This window comes from Leopardus geoffroyi, chromosome C3, assembly GCF_018350155.1.
Source record: "Leopardus geoffroyi isolate Oge1 chromosome C3, O.geoffroyi_Oge1_pat1.0, whole genome shotgun sequence".
NCBI lineage: Eukaryota > Metazoa > Chordata > Mammalia > Carnivora > Felidae > Leopardus > Leopardus geoffroyi.
In genome coordinates this window covers 114,759,027-114,785,057 of record NC_059338.1, presented here as the reverse complement: position 1 = coordinate 114,785,057, position 26,031 = coordinate 114,759,027, and the positions used below count along the sequence as shown (strand labels likewise).

At 42.3% G+C, this 26,031-nt stretch overlaps 1 protein-coding gene across 4 annotated transcripts in view; it reads right to left on the bottom strand.

The window, feature by feature from the left end:
• RUNX1T1 (RUNX1 partner transcriptional co-repressor 1) overlaps positions 1 to 21,387 on the bottom strand; it is a 143,150-nt gene extending 121,763 nt beyond the window's left edge. Inside the window, exon 1 of one of the 4 annotated variants that reach the window (XM_045454252.1) lies at positions 20,819 to 21,387. In XM_045454252.1, the coding sequence (XP_045310208.1) occupies positions 20,819 to 20,846 (28 nt within the window). In that variant the 5' untranslated portion in view covers positions 20,847 to 21,387. Of the gene's footprint in view, positions 1 to 12,843; positions 13,050 to 20,818 lie in introns of those variants that run through there. The other 3 variants (XM_045454250.1, XM_045454251.1, XM_045454255.1) reach the window with 3 other exon arrangements.
• Between the last annotated feature and the right edge of the window lie 4,644 nt (positions 21,388 to 26,031).

Below are 26,031 nucleotides of genomic sequence, written 5' to 3'. Positions count from 1 at the left end.
CCAAGCTTCAGATGTAAATCTCTAAAGTGGGATTGTAATATCTAACTTACCAGGATGATACGAAGGTAAGAGAGAATACTAGAAAGTGCCTATCTTGGCCTCCCTAGTGCAAGCACTGTTTTATCTCATGTGCTCAGATCCCATCATTTGATAGTAGAAAGCTGGTATTACCTATTTTAATACGATGGTTTTCAAGCATTAAAATAAAAGCATTAGGTCACTACTCAAAAATGATCTAGTTTGACCATAAGTTTTCCTTTCTGAAAGTCACTACTGTACGAATAGTGATAAAAATATTTATGATCAGTCAACAGTTCCAAAATATGTGGAATTAAACCGCAGGCCCTAAAACATTTTACAGTGAAAAATAAAAAATACCACAAACTAATATTTTTGATTAAAAAAATTTTTTTTTTACCCATCTAATTTCATCTGTGGAAGATCATCTCTGGGGGATAAAAGGAGAGAGAACCAATTACTTCCAAAGACTGGTTTCTCCAAATAAAGGCATCTGTTCCATGCTGGCAACTTCCACGTGAAAGAAAAACAAAACTCTGAAAAGTATCTGCACTCATGGTAGATGGTCACACACCTCGAAAAGGAGATCTACAAGAGTCTGGCTGCAAATGGGATCTGCTTCCTGCTGTTCCTCATCAGCTAACATCTCCCCCCCCCCCCCCCCCCCCCCCCCCCCCCGCTCCTTCTCTCTCTTTCCTGCCTCCCCACGCCCCACCTCAGAAACTTACAAAACAGTGGTATTTGTTGCACTCTAAACAGTAACTTTTCTAAGAGCAGTCCTAAATCTTGAAAATTTTCCATTTGAACTTGAGTATCTTTCCCACCTGCCGTCTGTGTGGCTGGCCCTGTTCATGGGGAAAACTCCTAGGTGGTAGGATTTGAAGACTTGAGGAGAGTGACAGTGAGTCCTAGAACAGAGCAGTGCGGAAATCAGAAATCCTAGGTTCAGACGTTGCCCCAGCACACATGCGGGGTGACCTGGGGCACGGGTAAAAGCCTCTAGGAGTGATTTAGGAAATGAGTTCATTCCCAGGTGAGGACTCAGTAAGATGGTATGTGAACCTCATTCTGTGAAGACCTCCAGTCCCCTCCCACCACCATGCATGCATATCTGCCTGAAATTGCTCGGCCACCTGCGTGAAGGAACAGAAGGCTGCTCTTCTGAAATGATGTCTTCAAGTGAAAACGTTACCTGGAAGGAAAAAGTGGTATTTTCACTCGCTTCCGTATTCTGAGTCCCAGAATCTTGGGGGGAGATGGACCTGTTATCCCATCCAGTACCTTCCCTAGTTGTAAGTCTAGTTCATCGAGCAGCAGAGCAGTTGGGATCCCGTACAACATCAGAAAAGATAAGATGGGGGGGGGGGGGTAGGGGGCCAGGGTAGGTTACTTAGGGGGAAAGTCCTCAGCCCGTGAATCTGCCCAGAAAACAGCAGCCCTGGGCAGCCAAAGGAGAGAAAGCGATAATGTGGGGGGCATCTGGGAGCAGAGAAGCTGGGAGCCACTAACATGGTTTTTAGCCCTGTTGTGTCCCTGACCAAAGGGACAGTTTCAGCTCACAAATGCATCCCTACACACAGCATTTTCCTTACAATTTCAGGGAGTTCACCCTTTACAGAAAGCACACTTGTGAACTTCAGGGTAAAAATAAATAAATAAATAAATAAAACAAAATAAAATAAAATGGGTTAAGATGTGCACATATGAATATGCAAGTGCACAGTTTGACTAGAGCTGATGGGGTTGTATTGTTTTTTTGGTTGCAGAAACTTACAAGCCAAAATACAGCAGCAATAAATTGTACATTCTATGATAAGAGAACACAATGAAAGGGGACCGAGATAGATAGAAACTGGGAGAGAAACAACATGCGGTTGAAATCAAAGATTTCTAGGTCTTAGCAATGAAATATTTCAGGACGGTACCAAGTACGTAACTTGAGTTCAAGAAATAAGTTTTCAAAAAAAATTTACTTAACAAAGCATCAAATAGTACCCCAATTGTCCCAGACTTACAAACAACCAGCAGACAAGTCTGAATCAGACGGAAAGTAGCAAAGAGTTGGATATGACAAACCCAGTGTTTGAGGAAGAGATATCATGAAGTCTTCAGAAAGTGGTTTCATTTGAGACTTAGGAGATGACAAAGTGTGTTCCCTGGAAAATGGGTCTTAATGAAGGCTGAAGTGAGAAAGGTCTAGCAAATCAGAGTGTTGTATACCTTGAACATCTCTATATCCCCAGACATCAAACAGGGCTAGATGTTCTTTTAAGGATTTGCTGAAGCAAGGTGACTGAGAAGGGTCATGTGGAGAGAAGAGAAGGTCCTACAGGGGGTTTCTAGAATCGTGATGGGCAGTTCCAAAGAGGCCAAGTCATGTTCTAAGAATAAGCAAGTCTTTATTAACAGTTATGCTCCATACATCACACCTCATGTAATTCTCATGACAACCTTATGAGGTCATGCCATGATTATCCAGATCAGAATGATTTCCAGATGAACAGGGGGGAGTAGAAGGAGATTCACCAAGTAGGACAGCACTTGGAAGCCGGGCCGCTTCCCCTCCACACTCCACTGCCTTTTGGCAGAGAAGACAGAAGCATGACTTTCCCCCAGAAGGACAGGGTCCCAGAACCAGCCAATCCCGGTCTGATGCTGCAATCTCTAACTTTACAGTGAGTGAAACACGTACGAGATTTGCAAAAAGGCTCAAAGGACCAAGGTGACATACAACAAAAAAATCTCCTTTCAGTCACCATGCCTGGGCGCCACTTTCTTCCCCAAAGCAACCACTGTTGTCAGATGCTGGTACATATCTCTGCAAGGAGAAGCGTATGCATATTCTTTTGGACAAATGTAGCATATGGCACATAACGTTCTGCTCCCGGTTTCTCCCACTTCACAATATATCTCAGGAATGATTCCACATCAACACATGTAAGCTGGTCTCATTTTTTTTAAACACTATAGATTGATTTTTATGCTGAAGTCCTTTTCTGACTGCCGGTGATTAATTCTTATCAAGCACAGTTGACAACAGAGGAAAAAAGTCTTACAAAATTCCACTCCGAGAGATTTTATAACAAAACCACAAACTCCAAATTTGGTTAAAGTTCAAAAAGTAAAAAGAGAACTACCAGTATATTTTCAAATTAAATGATTCTGGACAAAACAAGGTGAAAGACCCCGAAGTAACATTATCTTGATGAACCCAGACCTCAAAGTGCTGACATTGGTAGATTTTTGTTGTTGTTTCTCTCTTTTTTTAAATGTTTATTTATTTTTGAGAGAGCGAGTGGGGGAGGGGCACGGGGGGGGGGGCAGAGGATCTGAAGTAGGCTCCGTGCTGACAGCACAGAGCCCGATGAAGAGCTTGAACCCATGAACCATGAGATCATGACCTGAGCCAAAGTAGGACGTTCAACTGACTGAGCCACCCAGGCTCCCCGTTGTTTCTTTCAATAACTAAAATCCCTTAAACAGGGAATATGATTTGCAAGCAACTTAACCTTAAGGATTCAATACTGCCCTTTCACATGCAAAAGGGATTCCTCTACTTTTCCCATGTGAGGCCTCTATTTTAAAACAAAAAATTGTGGTCCTTCATATAATTGTATTGTATTTACTATCTGCTGGTCGTAAAGCACATAGACAAGTTTCTAGTAACTCAGTAAAGTTTTAACACGTTTTTGTTCTTTTAAAGTGTATCTGAAAATGTTATCGCATGAAATTATTTGGTCTACAGGCGATTGGGGTACTGAATGAATGAATGTGGGTTCAAATAACTGTCAAGTAATGAGGGTTGAAATAACTCACTTCCCCCCCCCAGGGAGTGTGTCCCCACAAAGTCTGGGGCACACTGGTTTGTGAGCATGCTTCGGCTCTTTCAGGGCCTCTTCCTGACTCCTTCCTCTCTGTTTCCCTGTCTTTTCTCCTCTATGTAACACTACAGTTGAATGAAGTTTCACAAATTATCCTGCAAATACAAGTTTGGTGTTCGAGAAATGTCAAATAGGTAGGTTGCTGTGCTAGAAAGTTAAGAGTCTGACCCAACCCACCTCACCACTTCCTATAACCCCGCATGGCCCAGAGGTACCTACAAAACGGAAGGGATCTCAGAACGGATTAAAATTCATGCAAGAAGCCAAAGCACAGGAGGGAGCCAAGTCCCAGAGAGATCAATAAACATCCTCCATGCGACAGCCACTCTGGAAGGAACACCTATCACTTCACAGCCCTGTCACCACTTTCCACAAGGGGCTAGACCACAGGAATCCCTGGGGCAGGGATACACCCCTGGGCTCTGAGGCTTCTCTCTGGAGGCTGAGACTCTGAGTCACATGACACTCGGTGTCTGTGAGGAGTAGAGAAGCTTCTCCTTAAACCACCGGAGTGATTCTAAATTCTGGCCAGAGAAATGCACTGGACACATAATGCAAGTTCTCTAAATTCACCCCTATATCTAAGTTCTAATGATTATTCCTTTGCAACGCCTCATCCATCTGCCTCCTCCTTTGTGTCCTACAGACCCAATCCTGATCATCCTGCTACAACATCTAAAATCTGAGTTGCTGCCACCGGCTTCCTGGCTGGTTCGCCTCCAGTCATTCTTCCACTCCGATCCGTCCGACTGGTCACTGTCGGACCAGCTCTTGAGAAACGCGACCTCACCCGGGTCCATGGTTTCACCTTACCTAGTACGACTTTTTGTTTTGTTTTTACTTTGGCTTTTGTGAGATCTACTTCCCCATGGCGCCCTTTGTCCAAAAGAAGTCCAGCCAGAGAAATCTAACATATAGAGCAATTTGTTGTAAAAGCAGAATTTTTCTGGTTTCACGGTGCTAAGACAAATAAAAGGGTCTGAACCCGGGCCGGGCAGCTTTCGTGCCCCGTCCCACCCTGAGGACACAGTTTTAAAAACTTCTGGCTTGCTCGGAAGATAAAGCTTAAATCAAAATGCTTCACACCCAAGACATTTATGATCTGTTTATTTCCCAATCATCACCCATGGGTCCTTTTTGACACAGCCACGTTCTTTAATTTATTCTCTCTCCAGCCCCACTTACCCCACCCCGTTAGTCCTCCGAAAGCCTCTCCCACATCTGGGTTTCTGTACTCCACATCCCTACTTTGCAACTGCTCAGAATCCCATTGTGATGACTTCACTTTGATAAATCCTGTTTTAAGACAAGGTGAAATTCCAACTTGCCCCCCCCCAAAAAAAATCTCATTTACTGGTGCATTTAATCGGTTAAGTCATGAAGGCTCACCAACTTAGGTAGCAGTTTTCTTTGACCTGAGTGGGTCTATCTTCAGTGGGGCGTGAGCATGCACTGAGTTTCATGTATACCCACTCATGGATACCCACTCATGGATACCTACCACCTCGTTTTGCACATAGCAGACATCCATTAAATATTTAGCAATTTATTACTCCCAACTGACAAGCCAGAGTGAATTTTTAATTTTCTTTCAGATAATCTAAAAGGGGTCATTACTAGGACTCCCCAAAGAGCCTATGTGTTTCTTTAAAAATAGGAAAATTTGGGAGCCCCTGGGCGGCTCAGTCAGTTGAACATCCCACCCTTGATTTCAGCCTAAGTCGTGATCTCAGGATTCGTGAGATCAAGCCCCGAGTCGGGCTCTGCGCTGACAGCATGGAGCTTGCTCGGGATTCTCTCTTTCCCTCTCTCCCTCTCCCTCTCTCTCTCTCTCTCTCTCTCTCTCTGCCCCTCCCCCACTCATGAAACCTCTCTCTCTCAAAATAAATAAAGTTTTTTTAAAAAATAGGAGAATTAGGTTTAATGGGTTGCTCATTTTACTGCTCTTTCATTTATATTGTCCTCTGATATTTTATACCTGCTGCCTCTAGCCAAATCCAGGCTCGCTTTTGGACAAGTCGACGGAGACTGATCACACCTATGTTCCATTTAGACCTGAATGGACCTACCTATCCTTATTCAATAAAAGGATGAGAATTTATGGTCCATGTTTGCTTCCCATCAGAGGTCAAACCCACATATGGCCAAATCCTCATTTCTAAATAAACCCAGCTAGAGATGAGAATGAGAATGTGTGACAGGTATGCAAAAGGTAGTCGAGAATACTTGTCTGACACATGGTAAAAGTTACCGAATCCTAACTGTCACTTAAAAAGAACACTTTCACGGGAAACAAGGATTACTATGTCAGTCTGATAAACACCACATTTCCAGTCCCAATATCATCTGCTGTTCTTCCCAGCTGTGTTTGCTCATCACTGTGTACATAACATATGCATAGATTCAGGAAATAAACTAGCAGTCTTTCATGACCTGTCTTACAGCTCACATCTTCCTAGATCCTGAGGTTAGGGAACGGGGCACAGTACATCTCGTTTTAACCACACGGATCAACCGACTTTCTAAGACTTTGCATTTGAGGTGCAACTTGAAACACACGTGCAGCATCCACTGGGGGATGACCTTCCAGGTGCTGGTAACTCGGTCTGCCCAACCGGATGTGCATTCGCAATGCTCTCTGCGACGCTGCTGTGCTGGTTCCCTGGCACCACAACTGTACCCCAGCATTTGCAGGTCCCACGACCTACCTTCTTTCCTAAGATCTCTCCGATCCCCTCCCTGAGTGGCACAGGGGCGCTCCCCACAAGGTCTGGTGGCAAAGACTTCTCAAATACTCTTCATAATAGCATCAGACAGCTAGTTTTCCCTCCCCGTGCTCTACCGACCACCTCTAGCCCATCGCTGCGCTCGCACTGTTTCCTCTCCTATGATTAGCGGCCACCCAGCTCTCGTGCTTCTTTAGACAAACTGCCATGACATCTCATGACATTTTCTCTATTATTTCTCTGATGCAATGACCAATCCAGTCAAGTGAGGTACCAACCAAAAGCTCATACTTTTAAGGCATTCTCCTTGGTGGCCAAAAGAAGAAAAGCAAAATCACTTCAATTTGGCCTCCCCCTGAACTCCGAATGCCAACACAAAAGTCTTCTACAACCAGCGAAGCGAAAGTAATTCGCGTGGCTTCCATTGCTAACAAACTTCCAAGTCTTGCCAATTGCAGATATTCCTAGTAAGCAGCAGAAGTTTCTACTGCCATCCTGGATGATGACAAAGTGCTCTCCTTCATCAAATCGTAAGTACGGGAATGCCACAGCTCCAAGGTTCCAAAGAAATCCAGCCCAGTTCCCTCATTGACAATTTCACAAATTAGGCTTAAACTTCTAATAATGCCTAAACTGTTGAAAAACTAAAGCAGGAAATCAAAGTGTGATTGGTAATAACTGGGCATTTAAAACCAGTAGCAGACTGTTTCTTCAGACAATACAAATAGGGTAACTTCAGTCTTAGTTAAGAACGGATTCCTAACCAAATGATAATGTGCCCTTGTTCATTTAAGGAAGCTGTTACTTACCAAATTCTCTCCAAAAATGGTTTTTAGAGGTCACTTTCAAAATTTCCAAGTGACTTAAGTCCACACCTTGAGACAGCAGGATACGGCGCATGCCTAGTAAGCACAACTAATCACCACCATGGTTTAGCTCCTAGCCCCTCACTCCTGCCCCCAAGCACCAAGTTCATCTTGTCCAGCAGCCATGAGGTAAAAGCATAAAGGCTGTTCTCCTTGAGCAAAACCTGAAATATTTAATTCCTTCTCACCGCATAAACAGACTCATTCCTCCATCATTCACCTCTTAAAAAGGTAGAGTAACAACTAAAATTTTAGACAGTCATCTGAGATCCAGGATGGCTGTGGAAAAAATGTCTCCCTGTGCTCAATGCCACTTCTTTTCAATGGAGAAGAGCGAGGAGATAATGATGTTCTACACTGATTCTATTTCCCAGCCATATGGAGAGGAGATGCGCCCCCAGCTCCAAGTGAAAAATTAAGAAATTTTTTCATTCACCTAACCATGGGAAATTCTTAAAAGCCTCCTCTCAGCATCACACACAAACTCATACATGAGAGAGTTGAGAAGCCTAAGGAACACTGAATCTGCCCTTCATCTTACTTCTGAAGAATTCACCTGAAGGCTGGAATGCATCCCAGGTTACACAGCAAAACAGTGACTGAGCTGGAAAGGGAAATCCAGTTTACCCATCAGTCAGGGGAATGTACACACCATAACTTTCTTTTTATAATACAGAGCGTTTTACAGCACACAAGTAGAGCTGCACACTCCAAATAGTGCAGAATCCCTCTCCTCTTAAGAAATGACCGGGAAGTTGGACCCGGCCAAGTAGAAGATGTAGAGATCAAAATACAGTATGACCAAGTGTGATGGGCCGAGCCTCGGGGATGAGGGACATTGGACAGAAGAGAGCTCCAGAGATCAATAAAGGGAATAACAACCTGATTCCTCTGGGCTTTGGTGTGGTGCAGGACGAGGGAACACAATTTAGTAAGGGAAAAGCCTGGCTTAGGAGGTACTGAGGGACACAGACTGGCAAACACTTGGGCATATCCAAGGATGTCTATCAGCTAGTAGCCAACTCTGATTCCTAGGCTGGGGTGAGGGCATAAGAAAACAATGGGTGCACAGATCGTGGCTGCTGAGAAGCATATTAAGCCATGTATTCAGAAAATAAGCCTCTAATTATTCAAACTTGGGAACAAAGCAGGTGATAAAGTTGGGAGACACAAGAAAATCTCGGGTTTCCATATTAAGGCAAAAGGTCTAGCCAGAAGAGCCACTAAGACATTTCCAAAGTGTTCGAAATGAAGTGATAGGCTGGTTCATAATTGACTTAAAGTCAGTAATGACAATGTATGGGAAGGTTAACTCCAGGCTCACAGCAGATCTCTAATATTTGTCAGTTCTTCTCTCTCCCAAGACCAACAACTAGGTGGTTGGTCAGTGCACACTCAGAAGTGGTCTAGGACCCAGCTGTTGAAAAATTAATGAATCTAGTCAATCACATTCCCTAAGGTACTTAGAGCTGCTGCGACTGTGGGACAAATGGGAAATTTCTACATCTGTGTCCTCATCCGACAAGATCTATATTCGAAAGGCCCTATTCACTCAACTGGTGATTTGCTTTAGAGAGCTTGACCAATGTGAAATCTCCAAAACAAATGCCTGCTTTATTCCCTCAGGAATTGTATTATAAGGTAATCTCAATTAGAGCTATCAAAGCAGTTTTTGTTTTGTTTTGTTTGTAAGTAGATCCCTCACAGTCAGTGAAATTGCTAGTGGTTCTCAGCAGCACTGACCGTATTCAACTCTGGCAAACAGGAGGGTCTCATGCCTTCAACCTCAACCGTGGCGCGTTGCTTTATCAGTGGCTCCGATGTAAGAGCCACTTTATAAAGCATGACCATTCTGAAGAGTCACAAGAAGCTTCCCCCTGTTGACGCCTTACAAGGTACAGAGGCTTCAACGCCGAAGGTGGCTTCAGCACAAAACAACTCGTTACAAGATCACATCCCTAACGCAGACACGCTTCTTTCTTATACTGATATGTGATTCGATACCACTTCTTGAGAGGGGCAAAGAACTTGGTGCTGTACCAGGGAATACACCCCCATGGCTGCCCAGGTCTCTGATAGATTTGCCACACTTTGGCATCCAACTGGAAATGACATTTCTTAAAAGCATTATTCTTTGGCTGGTTACATACATGTGATCACAGGTACACACACTCAACACCTCTCCTACCTCTTCTTTTGAGTAGGCATTGCAGAAGAAACGCCACCTTTGTTAATATCCATCCTACTACTGTGTCCCCATGTCCGTCTTCCCCTTAATCCATTCTGGAGATACTCTGAGCTTAACTGTGAAGAGTGTGTCTGGCCATTCAAGTGTCAAGCCATAGCTCTAACTGATCCTATGGAATGATCACGTCTCCACCTGGACCAATTTCTCTAGCCTCAAGTCAAGCCAAGAGCAGTTGTGGACAGAGTCAATACTGAACCCGATCCAAATGTCATCAGTCTCCCTCCTACCTTAATTCTCTATGCCCAGTTTTACATGGAGAGCAATGCCATTCGTTTTCTTATTAAAGGGATGAAGTATTATTTTTATTATGATTATTTAAGATGTGTGAGGGTTTTCTTAATTAATATTAGATGATTTAAAAAGAACTTGTCTCTCCTAGAAATGTCACTGGTAGAATGCATCCAATTTTTCTCTAATGTGGTGCTTTCCCTGTCCATAAAACTTATTTGATTAGCAGTACTATAGAAGCTAAAGCTTTTGTATGCAGGCACTCAAGCATAATTTAATCATTTTATTTAAGCATGAAAAAAATGATTCTGAAAGCCCTGTTAGGTAAAATATCCCTGATTAGTTTAAACTTACATTTGCAGGTATATTAAAGGTGAAATAAATCACAGAATGCTCAGTATGCAACGGAATAGTGTTAACTTTGTTATAACAGTCAGCAGCAAGTTAAAAATTGTAGTACTGGAGAATGTAAGGAACAGATATCTCAACTTAAATAACTATATTTAAGCAGATTATTTAAAAACAAATTTTGTTTTGTGTGAACCCTTTTTATATTACCAGGATTTTCACCTATGGAAACCTCTTTCACAGTCAAACAAGATAAGGTCCTAATTGCATAATACCATTTATCTGCTGAGGCTAAAAGTGCCAACAAATGAAAATGCACATGAGGCAAGAGATTGTCAGAATAGAAAATTGTCTTTTTTTTTTATTTTTTTTTTTTTTTGTTTTTTTGTTTTTAAATAACCCACTCACACTAACAAAAGACTGCAGTAGCTTCCAAATTATAGGCTGTTATTTTTAGTGGAAGTGGCTCAATATTCATATTGGAGCAGATGCAGCGGTTTAACAAAACAGCTCTTCAAATCCTGCACAAATTGAAAACAGGAAAACTGATTGCATTTTCTCTTATCACTTTCCTTTTCTGAATTGACACTTTTGGCCTTCTGAAAATTTACACATGGCTTTCATCTCAACAGCACCTGCTGATCAAATAGAAACCTAACATTTTCATGAAAATGGTATAAAGGACTAGTTTTGTTCTAAACACTGCAAAGGGCATCAGTCACCTACTTGATGGCAACAATTGCTGTGTATAAAGCATATTCACGATAGTTTTATATTTTCATTGAACTTTTTAAAAAATACGTTAAGTCCCTTCTGCTTTTTTCCCCATATTCACTTCTGTATGACTCAAATTTCTTTGACTCAGTTTTGCCTAATACTTAGTTGTGTTATGCAAAGACTATGTGAAGTGTATAAAAGGATAGATTATACTAAGAAGATAACGAAAATACTTACTATTTTCTCTGCCTCTGCTTGGAATATACACATATTTGTTTTTACTTATTACGGTCTACACCATGTATATGGGCATAAAATACATATACATCCCATTTTCGCTTTTGTACCCACCAAAAGAAAAGAGGAAACAAAAAAGTCGAAGTCAGGCACTATTTTGGAAGGGGTCTTACATATTCTTTTATAGATACAGATTTAGCAGGTGCTCTAATGTCTGAGTGCCCCAGATTGGGGCAGCACAGTTAATACCCAAGCACAAGCTGGTAAACACCTACGTGATGTGACCAACTACTCCCTGGAGTTATCTGAGACCAGGTAAAGATCAATCTTGAAAATGGGTATCCTTATATGTACTATGTGCAAGATTAATAGCTGGGCTGCAGCTCAGATTTTTAAACAAAAGTGTTCCCCATGTTTCTCTGTGACACCCCATTCTGGGTAAAATTAAAGGTGCTCGTGAGACATGCTACCTGTCGGTTTCTTAGCCAAAAGAGCTCTACCCCTTCTGAAGGATTCCGGGTTGTCCATTCCCATTCTGCCTGGGTGATAAGGTAACCTGAAGGCAGAAATGACATACGGTAATGTATGTGCCACTCTGGCCAGTTGGTCTGTGAATTTCAGTGTTTCATCATGCTCACTGAGGCAACAGCAAACCTGAAATGTCAATATGCTCAGTCAATGGAAGTGAAATAATGGGTCTCTATTGTCTTACCCAATCGATCTGCCGCCTTCAACAAGGAAACATGCCCCCCCTGGCTTTAAACAAATTTTAATTAGGCTTTTAGCTACTGGATCATATTTACCTATGAAAACACCTATGTTGATGATGTGTAGGAGGCAAACGATAATTTCTTCACTCTTGTCCATTTTAAGAACATTACAAAGTTGATACCGTAATTTTTTGAAAGACACTCTTGAGTCAATAAAACATTTTTTCACTCTTCTTTTTTTAAACCCACTCCAAGGAAAAAACTCCGTGTTTCAAATCCAAAATACAAATCTACCTAACAGAGTCAGAATGATGTTTTTTTTTCCTGTAAACCATGTTGAAACCACACCATAAAATCAACCAATTGCATATTAAAAGTAGCCTTCATTCCCTTTGCTCACTCATTCAAGTAGGCACCACCGTTAACATCAATCCAACACCCATTCAAAACAAGTCACACAAAACCAAACACGAAGGATCAATTCCAAAAGCCACTACCCTTTTTGCTCAGTTTATCAATCCTAAACCGAGGGGGTACATGAAACTCCAGTTAAAATAAGGGAGATGGTAGTGACAGCGGGGAGGGGTGGGGGATGAAGAGAGAATAAGACATTTAAGTCATTCAGTTTCGCCTAAGTTCCACGGCCCTTCCCTGCACCACAAGAGAGACAGGCTCACCTTAAAATAAAAATTAAAATAAACTAATCAAGTTGTTAAGCAGCTTTTTTCTCTCCCCTCTTCATCTAAAGGCTTCAGCATTCAGTCAATAAATAATCTATTGTTCCCCCTTTATCGAGTCTCTTTAAACCTATTCAGACTGGCAAAACTAAACCCAATTAAAGATAAGGCCCTCCGGTAATCTCACCTCGGTGAGTCCTGTCTGGATAGCAGAGGTGATGGGAGATAGCGTCCAGGCCAGGACTGATGCCTCCTCCTCAACCCCACACAACAAAAGGCAGATTTCTCTTTCTCCCTCTGCTAATCTTTAAATGTAAATTCTCTCCGCCAGCTAAGAGGAGCGACAGATAACATGTTACATCTTCACTTCTCCTGGTCTTATCGACTTCTGAATCATTTGGAAAGGGAGAGAGGGAAAGAGAAAAGCAGCTTCCCCGCTCCCCCCACCCCCCCCTTCCCACCCCTCCTTCCTCCCCGCTCGCCTCCCCTCCCCGTTCACGGAGATTACCTTCTGGCAAAGGAGCGCAGGAGAGGCGGCCGCAGCCGAGGCGGCACCCAGACCGCGGCTTTGTATTCATTAAACACACATCGGAGCTTATCAGAAGTAAAAGGCTTGTCAGGATGGCACATTGTGTGTGAGTGAGTGTGTGAGCGCAGGAGGGAGAGGAGAGAAGCCAACGTGCATCAGGGTGATTACAATATCAGCAGGGCCCAGATGGAAGCAGGAAAATAAACAGAGGGTGCGTGTGAGACGGAGCGGGAGAGGGAGGAAAAGTGGGAGAGAGAGGGAGCGAGGGAGAGGGGAGAGACACAGGCTGGAGGGAAGAAACCAAAAGGGATGGAGGGGGTGGGGGTTCAGGCCCCAGGATGGGGGGGGGTGGCCAGTGGGCACAAGGTACCCCAACGCTGGCTGAGGGTGACAGCCAGCGCTGGGGGTTGCCTACAATCCCCAAAACTGCCCCCTCCTCCCAGAAAAAGGGAGGAATGCAGACTAGCAAACTGCATCGCCCAGGTTCCAGGGCCAGACTGTGACCGTTCTGGAGGTTCTGTCAAGGTCAGAAGGGATCAAGAGTCCCCTTTTCAGCAGAGCATAACAATGAGACATTCACCACCTCACCTCCATTCGAATTGCCACAATTTGCAAAACAAACCTATTTGAGCCCTCACAGCAGTTACTGCAGTCTTCCAGACCAACCTCAAGTGGAAGTTCTTGTCCCTTTCTTTGCGGGCCCCAGCACTCCTAAATTCCAGCCCTCCCCTACCCATGCCAATGGAGATGGACACAGATCTGAAACGTCTTTCCCTGGGCTTGAAAGTGTCCCAGCAGAAGACTTGTGCAGCCAGCATCCCTGTGATAAGAAGGACCACTTGTGATTGGTAGCTACAGGTGACTTAGACACCTGCTCCACCTCCAGAAATTGTGTTGGGGGAGGGGGTTCCCTATGTATACATCTGAGAGTCTATTTTGGAGGTGGGAATTTGAAATTGAGGCAATCAATCTCAGCCTGAGCTGCTTCACAGCTCTTCACCCACCCAGAGCCCGAGAATCAATCAGAGAACAAGCAAGAGCTAATGTTCCTCCGTCAGACCAGAGTTCACCCTCCACCCCAGCAGGGTCAGGAGGGAGATACACCTGAGTAGTCCCATGGGAGCCCCTTTTCACTTTTAAATGCACCCATCAGACAATCTGAACATCTGATCAGATCCTTAATGGAGTGCAGATAATGCAGCAAAGAAGGTTATTTTATTGGGGGAAGGGGGCGTATTTGGTTGTGTTGTATTTCAAGGCACTGAAGCTTGGTTAAGAAGCTCTCACTGCAGTATGAAGAGAGCAAGTTCAGAATGAAGGAGCCAATAAACTGCATAATTGTGCATGACATACACTGTAACCCCAGCCGCAGTGAAACTCCGGGTTATAACATAGCTTATATACGGATCTTGATAGAAAGGGACAAAACGGTAGCAGGGAGGGAAGCATAAGGCTACTTAGTAGAGAAAAACACAGAAAAGGAAGACAGTCTCTTAGAGACAAATTTGAGAAGAGGCATTGTTTCATCACCACTCCCCTGCAGAACACTTTGCCAAAAACCAGTTTCATGTGTGGTGGACCCCACCCCCCACCCCCACCCCCACCCAACCCCATGCGCCCACCCCAAGAAAAGAATTAAGAAAAAATTTGACAGGTAAGGCAAAGTGAAAATAATCTGGACACAGGTGGGGGGAAGGGCACGTGTGAAAAATCTTGTCATGCAATGAATGTCAGATAAAAAGGGGTCTGCCACAATCCTCCAGTAATCCAATAATGTGGAAAACCTCGTGGTTATCACTGAGACGAGAACAAGGTAATATTTCTCCATAAATCTTCAAAAAGTGGCCAGGTTCAGTAGTTAGAGAGGGGTGCAAGTGTAGGAAGTAAGCCATTTGGCAGGGCACCTTACAAAATCAAGTGAACTTCAAACGGGTGAAAATCGGTCATTCTGACATGTTTTAAGTTGAATAACAGATTTCTGGAGTATCATTTGAGTTCTCATAAAAGCTCACCTTTCACCTTTTCTCTAGCTGTTACAGAAAACTGCATTCAGAATAACCAGATGCAATCACACATACCTTCCTCTTTATTACATTTTAGTTAGATCAATTTGGACACAGCCGACATGCAAATACCTGTAAAACCAACACAGCTCTAGGAAGAAAACAAATACAACTTACAAATGCCCACTACATTTTTACAAGCTCTTTGGGGGACAAAATGCTATTTAGAAAAACAAAACAATGCACTCCTAGTTTCAAACCCAGAAAAGGCTTACATTTTTTTTTTCTTTAAGCATCCAAACACTAAAGGTAGGAAGAAAACTGTGCAAAACCTAATCTGCCAATGTTCTTATTCTGTACATGCACAGCACTCCTAGTACCACCTTGTTTGTTCATTGACTTTTGGCTCACAGTTCTAGAAAAGATCAACCAATTCTCAAATGGGAAGAATCCATGACTCTCTTCCAAAGCAAATACTTTGCTGCAAAGCATTCAATTAAAAAAAAAAAAAAAAAAAAAAACACCATATAATAATCAAGAAGTATAATCACAGAATCAGCGTACAACAGAAAGTGGTTTCTATAATCACAGCTGTCTTAAAGTCCAAGCTGGAGACCAGAAATCTTAATTTCAACTAGTTCTTTTCTTAATAATAGGTTACCTTCCTATAAGAGCAAGGAGTCCATCTGCCCCAGGCAGATAAGTTTGGGAGCATTAATTCAGATAAAAATCTAGCATTTTCTTTCTTTCTTTGAGTATGTGAATTCTAGTGTGCTATAATGTGAGAATTCCAACATATGACCATTATGGCATAATATCTCATTGCTCAGCTTGTCATTATTTCATTTGTAATTCTTATGTTAATTATGTTCATAATTACTATAAACAGATGTGGTAGACATTCATGTGACCTTTCATTGCAGAACGCATTCCTCACTCGTTTTGCTTTAATTTCTCATGGATGTGAAACAGAAATGCAGATAAAAGAAAAAAAGCTTTCTAATGTTCTAATGTCTTACGCACCTAAGTTAAAACAAAACCTCCCTTCTTCATCTGCATTTCAACACATTAGAATATTCTTAACATTTAAGCTGCTTTACAGCACATTTTTAAATTGTACACTGAACCTCACTGCTACTCACTAAATTGTAGCTGGGGATGGCAAACAAAGGCTAGCATCCATGCCTAAGTTGTTTGTCCTTTTTATTTATTTATTTATTTTGAATATCAAAGGTTAATGCAGCAGAATTGTGCTTCAAAACCAAGTGCCTAGCAGCTACATACCAATTTATTCACTCATAACTCAACCATCACCCTCTTTACATAAAACGCATTTACAATAAAATCAGTATGGATTTCATTAGCTGAAAACCTCCTCGAATTTCATTTCTTTGGCCCTAATCTATAATTAGTGTGGACAGACAGGTGCAAACCCTTCTCTTCTACAGATGGCCACTGGAAATGGTGCAAAGTAGCTCCTTCTGTTTAAACAACACAGAGATAACCTGCTCTGTCTTATCACTTACAATTACCTCCATTAAACTGAACTAATGTTTGCTTTAATAAAATGTTCACTGTTCTTTAAACATTATTTAGGAACTCTTATATTAATGGCTGTAAAAAAGTGAAGTTGGAAGGTGTCTCTTTGGGTAATAATAACTTATTCTGGATAAAATATTCCCAGTGATGGATAATACCAGGTTCACAAAGGTGTTTCAGTGGATTTAACGTTGTTCATTATTTTGCATAAATAGGGTCAAATATGATATTTTTAAAAGGCACTTAAGTGACAATTTAACAAGTGCGGGGTGGGGGGGGGACACATTTTTCCTCAAGTTTAGACGTATGACAGGTTTAATTTTTTTCTTACAGATTTTAACTTGCTAGTAAAGAACATAACTTAAAATCCTGGGTTGCTTTCAAAGGATATTTATGTTCACTTTATTTTATGTATTTAACTTCTGATCGATGACTCTGAAAGTTGTATTAAGTTCATCATTTTTAAGCCACGTGTAAAAAATTAACTATGACTATAAGTGCACTCTGTAAGCACATGGTTAAAAATTACTCCGTTCCATAATAAATCACTTGTATGAAGCCAGAGATCACGTCTCCCTGCTTCTGCTATCAATAAAGCCTGTGGATCACTATGTGAGGAATAAGGTGTCCATAAAACAAAAGAACTTTTAAACACCCAAACAGTAATAAATAGCTTTTCTCACTGAACTTACATAACTTACAGTAATAGACTCCAGTAAAATGCAACTGACTCGGGGTTTTTTTCACATGCAAATCCTGCAGGTGCCAATTTTTCAGACTGCTTTGCTATGAAGAGCTATGTTGCCTGCATAAAACCTCAATGAAGAAGGCTCCGTATTCAGTGCCTGTCAGCTGATGTTCATATCAAAGAAGTGAGAAACAGGATTTGACAGTGAAGAATGTCCTAAACTGACAACCACTGGCCAGCATTCCTATTGGAAGCATTTCTTTCTCGTGATCCCTTTTCAATGTTTAAAAAAAAAAAAAAAAAGTGAGTCTTTTTTTTGGCTAAGCTTCTATTTTCCAATAAAATAAATGATAATGGCATCTTACGTTTGTGTATTTCTTTGCAATTTTGAAGGGCTCTTTTCTCTGCAAACATGAAGACTAACCCCCTCGATGGGAGAGCTCATCATCCAATGCTGGCATTAAGAGCAAGATTTCACTTTTCTTCAGGAAGGACAAATTGTGAAAATATTAAAAAGCTGCAGTGCTGTGGCTGCAACCACACACTGCCCTACTCTCTCCAGCAACTTCCAATTGAATAGTGCAGTTTGCATTGTATTGCAAGTATAATGCCTCTTGTTAGGAAGGCCCTTTAAGAATCGTTTTTGAAAAATCAAATTAATAGCAAGTGTTAGTGGGTCACAGAGACCACGCTGACAAAGGAAAATATCATTTCAAAGACTTCTGGGCTGCTTTGAGTTGTCCAAACATTAAGGAAAAAATAGACCATTTTCCCCATTGCTTTTATTAGATGTGAACTGGACTAGGTGTGGAGAAATACACACTCAAATGCTCCCACTCAATATTTAGCTTTCCACATAAAGTGCTGTCTAAATGGTTTACAACAAACTTATTAATGCTTAAACAAAGGCTTTTAATATAAAGTTCTTCTCTTAGCATAAATCTTAGGTAAAGTCGGTTTTTAACATGCGCCCAGAATGAGCCTGATTCCTGGGTTACTGGGTTGGAATTTTCTCTTTTGAAAGAATAAACTAAAGAAATACCAAATGTTAAATACAGTACAAGTAAATCAATGATAGTCTTCAAGTTCCTCAGCATCCATCCTGGCTGTAAGAAAAGCCTGGGTCAAACTAAGATTCCCTGATGAATCCTGGGTGAGATGATCAGACCTCCCTTAAAAAATAACAACCACTAAAAAAAAAAGGAAAGGAAACCAGACAGCCCTATCTATGCTATTTGAAAGCCCCCGTAATGTTAATACCAAATTAGACTTTCAGGAGAAATCAGGGGGAAAATCCACAGAAGTATGAATTTGCTTCTGTTTGTCCACATCACAGCTGACATAAACACCCAGGTTGGGGCTATGATGGTTTAAGCAACAATGGTGTTTGTTGACCTTTTCTAAGGAACTGTGTGACAGGAGAAACTGGGCACAGCAGAATACTCACATGGTCAAGGCAAAACACAGCGATAAACTAAAAGGAGGCCCCCAACACTAACAAACCGTTTATCACAGAGAAGCTGGTCAATTTGTATTCTAGTGAGTGTGGGCTCACTGGGCACAGAACCAGTTCCACTCCTGTTTTATGCAAAGGGAGGGGGAAGATAATAAAAGCCACTGAGTGCACTTAAAAAGCATACAGATGTTTAAAAGGAGACTAGGAGAGGGGAAAAGAAAACAAAAAACAAAAACCTGTAAAACAGATTTCAGTTCACACAGAAGGTAGAAAGAAAATGCTTTGGTCAGCAACCCGACCTTTATCAGGGGATAAATCAATTTGCAGCAGCTGTGGACAGCCATTTATACACAGGCCCTGGGCAGATTAATTAAGGGAAGCGAAGTTAAAAATTCAAGGGGGCTCAGAGTTACATTAAGCACATGAAGTTGGTCTGAAGTGGCCTCTCCAGCTCTCCTGGTCCTCACTCCCTCGCCCTGGCCTCAGTGACTGGTCGTGCAGGACCCTCTCCACAAGGAATACTAGCTATTCCTTAAAGCGACATTCTGCAGGTTCCCTCAGGGAGCAGCAGCCAGGCTGGGGCAAGCTGGGATTTGAGGTGCCCAATCTTTAAAAAAAAAAAAAAAAGGCTACGTTCTAAAGACTTCTCCCCTATGCTCAGCAAGGAATAAGGAGATCGAGGGCTGCGAGGCTCCCCAGGCAAACCCTGCAAGCTGAAAGGCCTGGGGCGGAGGGGGTGGATACTATTTTTAGTAACAGTCTTGGTTCACATCCTACTTCCCGGCATCCCAGTACTCAAACTTTTCCAAGGGTTGACCGCCCTTACCAAGAAAAAAAAAAAAAAAAAGGAAGAAAAGAAAATAAAGAAAGGAAAGGAAAAAAAAAGGGGGGGGGGGATTAAAAAAATGGACTTAAGCGCTTTGGGCCGACACAACCGTCTCTGCTTAAGGCGTCCTGGCCAGCGCAAAGTCCGCCCCGGGAGAGGGGTCTGGGCGCGCCAACCAACCCAGTCCTTTAAGGTTCGCGGAGAGCGGTTGGCGGCGGGGCCCGGGCGCCTCACCAGACCGGCTTCTGGAAAACGAAAGGAATTCGCGGACGCGGCTCCCCGTCTGCGCTCCGCTGGGCAGCAGCCGCCCGGCACAAAGCTCCGCGCCCCGCTCGGGAGCCGCGAGGCCGAGTCGGGGATGCGAGGGGAGCCCCCCCAAAGGGCGAGTGGCGAGGGCCCCGAGCGGAGGTCAAGGCAGGTGAGACGCTGCCCAGCGATCGCCGGCGATGGAGTCCCGGACCCGTCCGGGGTGAGAGATGCCCGGTCGGGAGACTCCGCCCGCCCCCTACCCGGGGGCTTCCGGCTCGAGCACCCCAAACGCCCAGTAGTAACAGGGAAAAGTTCTCAGGCGGGCGCAGGGCGCCCAGATGCCGCTAAAAACACCCGGACCACAGTCGCAGCCGGGTCTCAAAGTTAACACTCTGCCTCTCCTGCTCTTACAGCTAAGTTTTCCACCATCGAAACATGCCTCTCCCTTCTAGTTAAAACCCCCCACGACGCTGGTTCAGGGCCACCTGCCAAACGCACCGTGGGCACCTTGACCAGTTCTGTCCGGGGGTGGGGGGTGGGAGCTACGCAACATCTTCCTGCTTACATGCCGCTATGATGGAGGGGAAAGAAAAAAATATTTGTAAAAAAGACTGCGCGGGGAATCAAAGAGCGAAAATTGCATCCTTAGCTGACCCGTGAAGTTCAGTGTCATCTCCAACTGGAATCACCCACGATGTTCCCCTCGGCCCCGTGTGTAGTCCTACCCTAGTTGAGCGACAAGCACAGCCTGCAGCCTCTCGGCCGAATAATCCAAATGAAGATGACGGTCATCAGAATAATAATTAACCGTAATAGCCGGGGGCCCGTCCCCGCCGCCCGCCCGCCGGCCCAGCCCTCCCGCGGGCACTTACACTGCACTGGGCTGGAGAGTCCCACCATCCGCCACGGGCTCCGAGCTGCAAATAAAACTTCCCGTCGTCTCGGCCGGCCCGCGGGGCGAGGGGGCGAGGGCGCGGCGCTCCTTCCCCAGCGAGGCCAGAGTGTCCGCGGCCACTCGCCCACGCGCGCTCGCCTCAAGGCCGCGGAGTCGCCGGCGGAGCGCCTGCGGCCGTCCGGCGCTGCGCACTGTGAGCTGCGGTGCAAAAAGCCCGGGGTCGGGGACGCCAGCCAAACGCAGCCTCCACGCAGAACCCAAGACTTGCGGAGCTCCGCTCCCCTCCTCCCGCCTCCCTCCCTCCCTCCGCTTTTCTGTTGTTGCTGCTGTGGCAGACAAATGTGATGTGGGGCGCAGGGAATTGCCACTGTCACAGGCGGCGTCTGCGTCTGCCTCGCCCGCCCTCGCTCACTCTCGAGGAAGGCGACGCATTTATCTGCAGGGCGGCCGGGCGTCCGCCGGGGAGCAGGAGCGCCGCGCGCTGTGCGCAGAGAGCGCCCGCACCAGGCCGGCCCCGGCGCGCGCCCGCGCCCCGGGCGCCGCGGCCGCTCGGGAGGGAGGCGGCGGCGCGGCCGCTACCAGGTGCAGGGGGGAGGGCCCGCGGCGGGGTGGGGGGGGAAGTGGAGGTGGGAGACATCTGTGTCGTGCAGGGGTCACGGAGGTCAAGTATATGTTAACAATGGGCAGGCCCGGCTCGCTAGGGCGCGCGGGCGGGCGGCCTCCCTCCCAGCCTCGCCCTCTCCTGTGCAGGCTGGACGTGAGGCTGGCTCCCTAATGATGCCTTCCCGGGCCGCCTGCTCTCCGGCGGCCCGAGTGCCCTGCAGTAACCCAAGACGACCACTTTCCCCGGCCATCTGGAGCGCTCCTGGCTGCCCTGCCTGCGTCTCATCACTGGCTGGAGAGACAGCTCTGCTAGAAATCAAGCCACTCTCAGATCTCCTCTCTAATCCCCTTCTGTTAGCTGATTTCCAGACTGACTATTTGCCTTCGCATTAGATAATAGCCTTAGAGAAAACAATTATCATTTTCTTTTTTTTTTTTCCCTCTTTGTTTTTCTACTTCTCCCATAGTATACCGTTTAGAGGGGCCTCTTTCTATCTCACGTTTTGGTTGGATGTGTCCCCCTCCCCCAGACATTAATATCAATACTTTGGGGGGAGGGGAGAGATTCCCAGAGGAAAAGATAGGGTGAAAGAATTTCAGATATTTCCAGAGTAAATAAATAATCTCTCAGTGAACAGGGCTGACAATTTGTTTGTACAGAGCAAAAAAGGGCTTGAATGATAATGAAAATATTAATATGTAGGTCAAATATGATCAGATAATGGCTTGCAATAAGTAAAATGAAATCTTTTAAAATTATTATGGAACGGTGCCACTACTGCAAATGTTATTATATTTAGTGCAACAATTTGAAATCCTACCCTAAACCATGTTCTTTTCCCAACTGGCCTACATCAATGCAGATTGTCCAATGTGCATGTTTCTAAATCTCATCTTTACAAAGGAAAAAAAAAATGCTTAAGATAGAGTCAGAGTGGCCTGATGCAGAGGGAACTGATGAGACATTCCTGGATGTTATTTTTTAAAGTGGTGCTCCAAATGTGTAATAGTGAGTAATATCCCTTCCCCCATCCTTTTAAACCCAGCTGGAGCTTCCAATTCTGAAGTCTTTTTAGACTCTACTAATTTTTAGCAATTCATTTCCAGAAAACACTCATTGTTCATTCTGCCCTCTCCTTGGGACATTTGACTAATGAATTATAATGGATTAATGAATTGTAATGTTAAGTCTTGGTATTTGATATTATGATGCTGTTAATTTGAATCTCAAATTTTATCAAGTTGGACATTCTATATGAACTTCTGCATTACAGCTTTTTTTTCACCCCTTGCAAATCTGAACCCCATTAATAATCTTAAGATATAAAATTTACATACACTACTGTAACACCTTTGTGTAGGAAATTATGTCAAAGCTTACTTATATTTTCTGTAGAGAAGCAAAAATATTTTGATATTTTATTATCCTATTACTTGTGTTCTTTCTTCTGCCCAAGTTGAAAATGAATGATTTGGATTCTGGAACAGTACATTTATCCTTATTAATAAAACATCTGAATCAGGAATGGTTCTTGTGAAATAGTGTTACTTCTAGAATCATATTTTAAAATTTAGAATTAAAGTAAATCAACAAGTTTTAGGATGTGAAAGATAGAGGAGAAATAAAATATACATATCATGCCATGCTTTTCTTCTCCCTGTAAATTGTGCCAGTGTAGGTGTGAAATTATAATAGAAATATTAAACTTCAAAATCAATGGACAGTAACTCATAGGAAATCAAAGCAGAGTTTTACATTTCCAGGCTAGATGCACAACACCGGGGCGTATATTTAAATCATGTTTTATAGGATTCTACAAGTCTTATAGGATCTTCCTTTATGCCAGTCATACCCCTGGAAAAAACAGTAATCATTGATCTAGTTATATTTCTTTTTTTAAAGAAATATCAATGTTTTCTACTCATTGATGTATTTGGCTTTACATCAGTAGGATATTTCACTAAATCTGAGGGTTTGTTGTTGTTGGTTTTTTTTTAATTCTGATAACAGCAGCTGAAGAATACACATCCTTGAGCTGATACAGAATGACGCAGTATATTCCTTAATCCCACTTCCCACACCCTTTACAAGCCTGTGTTCTACAAAACGTATAACATATTTTTCTAGAAGGTTTATCCTTGTATTATCTCCTAATTCCTTTATTTGGAGCAAATAAGTAACTATGGGGACCAGCTCGAGCATGTGGTGATTCTTAAACTGCAAAATCCAGGAAAATAAAACATATTAAATGAAAAGGAAGGAGTTCATTGATATCTGTGGCGGGAGGGTGTGAATTACCTGGAAACAGTACAGGTCCACTAAAGATTTGCTTACTCTAGCCTTGGAGTAGGCAACACACATGATATAATATTCACAATACAAGAAACTATTAACTGATACATTTTTTTGAAACCAATTTGAGGAGACAGGGATCAGTATTAAGTCTTCCTATCTGCCACTCACAAAAGAGATCAAGTTTCTGTACCTTCAAGAGTGTTTAATTTGCTGCACCCCCAAAATCATAAAAATAATTTTACAAAAAAAGATTATTTAGAAAAACAGACACCTACTAACCCTAATGAAACCATTAAATTGAAAAACAAAATGCACAATAATGTGTTCAACTGTAAAAAAGTCCTTTCTAGCAATTTTCTTTTTCTCACACTTTGGAACATTTTTTTCTCACATCATTAAATTTTCATTATTGTAAAGGTACCAAGTTCTTTCAATTTGCAGATTTTTTTTTCAGGAATGTTACCTAAAGGATGCTTTTTGTTTTCCCTTAGGCCAATCCTAAAAAAAAAAAAAAAAAGCTGAGGGCTTTCAATACACAATTCAGATGAGTGCTTATTACCTTCTTTAGAGATGTGTGATTCAACTCTCACAAAAAAAAAAAAAAAAAATCCTATGCAAAATGTTAACAAGTACTTAATTAGCCCTTTTAAATTTTTTTCTTATAGATCTTAAAGTTTAAATGACTTCCAAGCTGTGATTTTCTGTACCTTGAAAAAGTCCTCCTGTTTGCGTAGGTTGATGAAAATCCTTAATTGCCATGTTGCTTATTTCTAAAAAAAAATTATTTATTCTTCTATTTGTGAAAAAAATAGAGTATGATAAGCATCAAGAATGGCAAGCAATAATTACATTTCCATAAATTTAGAACCTACCCACTCTTTGCCATATCTCTCCTTTTCCCTGTGTAATTCTATGTAGTTTACTTCCTTGAGCTTTGCATGGACAAGTTTTATTCCAAATCTTTTCAATTTTGGTATTTAAATTGTTTAAGGTCTCATTTTAGGACAGAGACAACAAATAAAAGAATAAACTTCAGGGATCCTTTTATTTTATTCTATAGTATAGGAATTAAGTCACATATCCTTACTATGCACTCAGTGTACATTATAAATACATTTGTGCTTGGGACACTTTCAACCTAAGATGACAAGCAGACTTTTTTATGGAAAATGTATAAGTTAAACCAAAAATGGCTCTCATCATCCCTTCAAATAAACTGATTATTTGGTCTGACTTAGTTGCAAGCCTACAGACGATGAGTTTGATTTTTATTTATAATGGCTACGTATTCAGATCGTCATGTGTGTGTTTCTGTAGTGCTTTAAGACCAGTCTGCGCCCAAAAAGCCAAAGTTGCAGAATTTCAGTTATTTATTTAATTTGCAAAGTGAAATTTATTTAACTTTGGAAATTTTCACAAAATAATTCATATCAGTGCTTCTTTAGTGAGTTGTACTCTTTAAATATTTAAATATTTGTATTTATCAGATTTTGACACACTAAAGGGCAGGAACGCATTTACTGCATATGAAAACGCACATGCCATACATACATAAGCATTTTTCCATGCATAACTATCTATAATCTAGTAATTATCTCACGTGACGTTTCGTAACTAATCCATGAAAAATAATGATGCCCCATAAAAATCTTATTCACGTGTTTCTAATTTGAATCGAATATTTTCCACCCCCATTTTTGAAGGTTGGTTTTTTAAATATCATAAGCCAGAATAAAATCGTATATCACTTCTCCCCTGCTGAAATTCTATATTCTCCATTTTTTCATGGAATGTGCCCAGAGAACTTATTTTTCCTCTTTTGCTGTATTTTTTTTTTTTAATTGGTGGTTACTCTGTATGATTCTCAATTAGGTGTTTATTACTGTGATCTAACTGCACAGGAGTCTTCATTTTGTTCACTGAACAGTGCGTGGCACAAACTAGGTGCTCAATAAATATTTGTTGAATGAATGGATAAGATTTAAGTTTCATTACTTAGATGTCTTATCTACGTGAGTCAAAACACCACCAACTAGAGTCCTTTTTCACTGAATTATTATTAACCTAAGATTTTAACATTACCAATATTTTACATGAAGAAAATGTGGGCAACCAAAGAAAAAGGTCTTCCGTGTTGTTTTTTTTATGTGTATTTTGATACTGCTTGAAATAATGGGAAGTTTGATGTGAAACATATATATGCTTGTGTGTTTTTAACTGTTTACAAAATTCATGTAGATTCTACAATAAACCACAAATATTTCTGAAATTTCAGTTTCCTTTCTACAATA